Source organism: Coenobita brevimanus, chromosome 108 (assembly GCF_032717465.1).
Source record: "Coenobita brevimanus isolate Jiangsu-jjx chromosome 108, ASM3271746v2, whole genome shotgun sequence".
In the NCBI taxonomy this organism is placed as follows: Eukaryota; Metazoa; Arthropoda; class Malacostraca; order Decapoda; family Coenobitidae; genus Coenobita; species Coenobita brevimanus.
In genome coordinates, this window is record NC_137061.1 from 2,633,028 (window position 1) to 2,638,970 (window position 5,943).

Sequence of the window (5,943 nt, forward strand, 5' to 3'; positions counted from 1 at the left end):
CTGGAGGATGGAAAGGGAGGAGGAGGAGGAGGAATCGAGGGAGAGAGGAGGAAAGGAGATGTGAAATTCGGAGAAAGAGGAGGAGGAGGAGTGGAAGGAGATAGGAAGAAAGGAGAGACAAGAAATGGAGGAAAGGAGAGGAGAGAAAGAGAAGGGAGGGAAATAGGCTATGAGGGGAAAAGAGGCACGGGGGAATAGGAGGGAGTGAGAGACAGACAGACAGAGGAGAGTGAATTGCAAGTTTCCCTCGTGCAAGATCTTCACTTTAGTCTCACACGAACCACCATCACACCAACACCCCCAGCCAGTCAGCATGCCCTCAAAGCTCTATCTCCTCTTCCTGGCAGCTTCCTGTGTGTTGTCTGGGGAGCTTTGTGGAGCTTTCCCGATGCAGAGCACTTCCCCCGAGGACGTGAGATCAGCGGTGGCCATGTCTCAGCTCATTTTGGCTCAGCAGGCTCAGTTCTTCAGGGAGCTTATCAACGTGACGAAGAGTAATAACATGTGTTGCTCGAGATTTAAGTCAGGTGAGGAAGTAAATACACATACTGTACATACATACATAAACATATACATACTTACACACATACGTACATTCACATATATACATACATACATAGATATACATTCATACATTTTGTGTGCGTGTGCATGTGTGTGTGTGTGTGTGTGTGTAATATTTAATCTGGTTTTGTTATGAAGGGCTTGGTATGACAGGTACACGACTGAATACAGAAGTACATACATACATACAGACATACAGAGAGAGAGAGAGAGAGAGAGAGAGAGAAAGATAGCGGTATAGTTAAGTGTTCCAGGTTACACCACAGTTACACCAGTCACACACCACACCACTCCTCCTCACGCCTGTCCCACATCTAACATCACCCACACCACTAAAACTTCCCACACCACATCACTTACACCTGTCTCACACCAGTCTCCTCACACCACCCCACTCCTACCTTCCACCTCACTTCACTCACACCTTACACCACACTCCAGTTATACCCTCTACCATTCACAACACGCCACCCCCTCCTACCCCACACCACACCACCCCCTCCTACCCCACACCACACCACCCCCTCCTACCCCACACCACACCACCCCCTCCTACCCCACACCACACCACCCCCTCCTACCCCACACCACACCACCCCCTCCTACCCACCACACCACCCCCTCCTACCTCACCCCACACCACACCCTCATACCTCACACCACACCACCCTCTCCTACCTCACACCACACCAACCCCTTATACCTCACACAACACCACCCCGTTATACCTCACACAACACCACCCCGTTATACCTTACACCACTCGCTAGCGGTATTATGTCGCGATCCATGTGAACACTCACTACCAAATTAATTAAAAAAAAAAAACGAAAATGAAAGGAAATTGGTCAAACGGAGCAATGTATCAGCCACGTTGCTATGGTCTGTTCACTTTACTTGGCCCAAAATTGCCATCCCTCCATCTTGACTGCTGAGTTATAATAGCTGATTAACACTATGATGCTAGTCACGAGGAAGTGCCACGGAGGATGTAGAACCGTCTTTTTTCACCAGTAAGCCACGTAAAAGCCCCCAAAAGGTGAAAATCTAGGCCAAGTTAAAGTGAATGAATTTAATTTTCTTTTTACTCCAGCATATACCAGATTTTCTTATTCAGTTAAAAGCGAGCCATAGGAGCCACATTTTTTTTTTTTTTTTTTTTTACAGAGGATGAGGAAGGAAAAACAAATTTTAAAAAATGCATTCAGTGGACTCTTCATGCGTAGCCGATGTGGATGACGGTGTGGGTGGAAGGTGGAGCTGTTGAGCCCGTTTAGTGGAGTGATGGAGGAACAGACAACGATATTTTTACAAGGCTAGATTTACAATGCATTACCTTATATTTATTTACGTTATATTTACAGGTGTGGATGACAGAGTGGGTGAAAAGTGGAGCATCCCATACGAACACCCCAGAAAGTGCTACATTTACAATCCACCTTGCTAGATTTACAATGCATAGGTTTAGAGACTTACAGTGGATCCTCCCCGTGGATGTGGATGACTGGATGGAAGGTGGAGCTGCCCCTACCCGTTTAGGGGAGTGGTGGAAGGACAGTACCGTAGACGACAATAGATTTACAGTACAGACGATTTACAAGGAGTGGAGAAGTATATGAGGGAGGGGGTGTGAGCTGGGAGCAAGGCAGTGAAATGGCGGGGGACGGGACGACATGGAGGCGACTTGTTTGTGGCCACCCCTTGCAGGATTAAGGTGTCTGGCAATAGATACAAGATTTACAAGGCACAGGTTTAGATATTTGCAATGGATACTTCTCTCGTAGATGTGGATGAGGGTGAGGGTGGAAGGCGGAGCTGCCCCTACCCGTTCAGTGGAGTGGTGGATGAGTGTTTTTTCCTGAGTAGCGACGGGCTCCCGTGGCACAGCGCTAGACACACCTGTAGGGGCATGGGGGGCGACCTGGCCACACCGCAGCACCTGTATGCACTCAAGGCGTTCATCAAGGACAACCGAGGTGAGAGTGAGAGAGAAGGAGATACTACATCGAAAAAGAAAGATAGTGTGTGTCAGAGATTGTTACCCGGTATGTACTTGTGTGCAGTTGGAGAGAGAGAGAGAGAGAGAGGGGCACTACATAAAAAAAAAAAAAAAGATAATGTGTGCCAAAGATTGTTATGTACTTGTGTGGTGCTGGACAGAGAGAGAGAGAGAGAGGCACGAATCAGTAGGAAAGATAATGTGTGTCAAAGATTGTGTTATGTCCTTATGTGGAGCTGAACGGAGATAGATAGATGGATAGAGAGAGAGAGAGAGTTCATTATGGGTAGGAAGGACGGAGAAGACAAAGAAGAAGAAAGAAGAGTAAAGTGTTCCCAATAATTTCTTCTCCACTTCCTCAGGTCCACGTTCGGTCTGGGTAGGAGGGATGGATCACGGGATAGATGGCGGATGGCGGTGGGTGAACGGACAGCCGGTGGATAGTGCAGATTGGGGAAGTAATCAGCCCGACGAGAGGAGATCCGTTGAACAGTGTTTGAGCGTACGGAGAGACAGGCATCCAGTACTGCATGACGCTCCGTGCCACTCCCAGCAGCGCTTCGTGTGTCAGTATATCTATTAACCCCTTCACTACGAGCTGTTTATCGATCTGTGTCACCCTTTCGGAGCCAGAGGAAACACACACACACATACACACGCACGAGAGGTTTTCATCACTCCATGTTACCCTTTTCGGATCGAGAGTGTACGAGATCGGCTGGTAGTAGCAGTAGCATTTGAATTACGTCCTCGGACTGAAGGGGTTAAGTTTAAATAGTGGTGTGGATGTAGGGTAATAAGTAGTAGTAGTAATGTAGTTTGTATTTATTTATTCAGAGTTGTATGGGTGTAGGGTAATTATTAATATTAGTTTTGTATTTTTGTACACTAGTTATGTAGTTTTTTATACTGTAGTTATGTTGTAAGTTCTTTGTTATGTATTTTATAGTGGCAGCTTTGTTATAGCTGTGATTTCATTGTTATAGCTGTGATTCTTAACATTTGAAGTTCATTGTAGTCTGTTGTTTTAGTGAGTAACCTTTTATTTATTTACTTATATGTTGTTTTACTCTTATTCTTTTATTGAGGTGAGTTTCTGCTTTATGATTGAAATTGGTCCACCTGAAGTTGTGATAAATTGGGAAGATGTGTATTCCTTGTCCATCGTTAAGCGTGGTTTTGTTTAACGATCTTGGTGGCTTGCTGTAGGTTTCATTTAGTTGGTGGTAGGTGGTGGCGACCATCATCGACTCATTTGATGTGCTGCCTACTTCTTCACCTTTATCATTCTTTTTCAGTGGCCGCCCTCCTCTCTGCTTCTCCCCATCTTTCCTGTCACCTTTTATTACTCTTCTTTCATTTCCAGATGACATTACATTGAGTGACAAGCCTAATGGTTTTCTGTAAAGCCAGAAAACCATTTATATAACCATATCCAGTGCCGTTTCTTACTATATGCGAATTACACTGTTGCATAGGACCCCCGAAGCCACCAGAGGGCCCCCGACTTGCCATTATTGGCCTTTTTTAGAAATTAAAATGTGTTAAGTCACTCTGCATTCATGAAACAAATTTTGTAGGGGGCACGGTGTACCCGTCAATTATTGTAAGTGCCATAAAGTGAGTAGTGTAAGTAAGGGGCCCCCAAACAGCATTTCGCATAGGGCCCCCAAAAGGCTAGAAACGGCACTGACCATATCACTAACCCGTACGTGCTCCCTTGTCAACATGTGGGTTGGAGGAGGGCTATAGTGTCCCTCCCCGTAAAACCAACTAACTCAAAGACAAACGGCCACTCCTTATGGGATTATGGCGTCTGGCTATAAATAGATTCGTGGTTCTTGGTGTTGGCGTGTGGGGTGGGGGACATAAACACTGGGAAGTCAGAAGGAAGGTGAGAGTCGGAGGGCTTAGTAGTAAAAAATTGTCACGAGTCCTCTAGGGGTATGGGCAGGATGCTGTACAAACTGCTTTAGGTCATTTCATATAGAAAAGATGTACGCTTGTTCAATGGATGAGTCAGTAGGAGAGGAGCTGGAGACGGAAGTGATGGTGAACACTGAAATTGCTAAGAATGGAGGTTTCTGAGGAAGGCGAGATGGAATGAATGCGTTCCACTTCAAAGATTACATAGCATTTTTTATACAGTTAAGAGAGAAACACTATTCTGTTGATAGAGATTAATGTGATAGGCCTAACCAGACCCCAGAGTAAAGAATTTGGAAGCTTCAGGTTTGGAAACATGGAAGCCAGTGAGTAGTAAAGCGTAAGGAAGATACAGGGATGGGTTTGTTATCTTCAGACAGCTAGATCTCTTATAGTAGAAGGCGAGGCTTTGAGGAGAGGTGGCTTCAACAGAGGAAGTTGGAGGAAAGGATACGTAAAAGAAAAATGGTAGTGTTAAACAAAAATCCATTATGTCCTATTTAATCCTCACCGGGAAAAGGAGTGGAGGTTTTTTCTTTTTCCCCTCCCCCAACCCCACCTCAGACCTGATGCTGGGGCTATTATAAGTTTTAAGTGCAGTACTGTATAGATGTTGCGTGATGAAGACAGGTGGAGGGTAATGTTCAGGAGACCATTCTGGACTACTCTACGTCAACCAAAAAAGTCCTGAGGGCTAGTGTATCAAATATGCGAAGGAACCCCATCACCTCGTGAGTAGCCTGCAACTTCCTCGTCAGGTGCTACAGCAACTTCCGTGACCTCGCTATCGTTCAGATGTCGCCATTCATGAAAAGCGAATGCTCACAGGCCTATTAAGGTTTGTACAAAGTAGCGTAGTCGGCCCTTTGCGCTCTCGTTTTCTCTTGCAAGATTGGTCCATTTTCTTTTTCTGTTGCTGGGGGTAACGTTGGTATTTTGGGTTTGTGTCATTTTGTTTAAATTAATTGATATTTTTTAATTTATGGTCGGTGTCTATAGATATTCAGTTCTAAATTCTCCTGTTTTTATTTTCAGTTTTTTTATTATGAGCAATGAAAGATTGGATGGTAGACTTTGCGGATTCTTTTTCCCCTCGTCATAATCAGCTTGAAGAGTAGTAGGTTTACGAGAATATCCTTATCTTCTACTTACGGTTATGCTAGAATCGAGCACTGGGCTCTCATTTCTTTGTATTCTGTACAGTATAATAAAATTTTCAAGATTGGAGGCACAAAAAAGGCCGAGGGAGCCAAAGTCGCCAAACCCTTGTAACCCGTAAAATGTTGCAATGGATAAAAGTACTCCTATTGCGATTAATTTTCCCTGTTTTGTTAGGTAAATATTAAATCACCTACATCATGACAAGCATTTGCATAACGCGTTTTTGTGTCAGTAGGGTAAATCCCGAATCCGAGACGGTCAACGCTGCAGTAGTTTGTTATGGTAGTGATGTA

At 44.8% G+C, this 5,943-nt stretch overlaps 1 protein-coding gene across 1 annotated transcript; it reads left to right on the forward strand.

Annotated features, from left to right (window-relative positions):
* Positions 1-313: 313 nt before the first annotated feature.
* LOC145416932 (perlucin-like) lies at positions 314-3,252 on the forward strand. Its single transcript, XM_080285788.1, has 3 exons — positions 314-527; positions 2,349-2,546; positions 2,926-3,252. Exons 1-3 carry the CDS (start codon positions 314-316, stop codon positions 3,144-3,146), a joined length of 633 nt encoding a protein of 210 aa, XP_080141914.1. The 3' UTR covers positions 3,147-3,252.
* Positions 3,253-5,943: the final 2,691 nt, after the last annotated feature.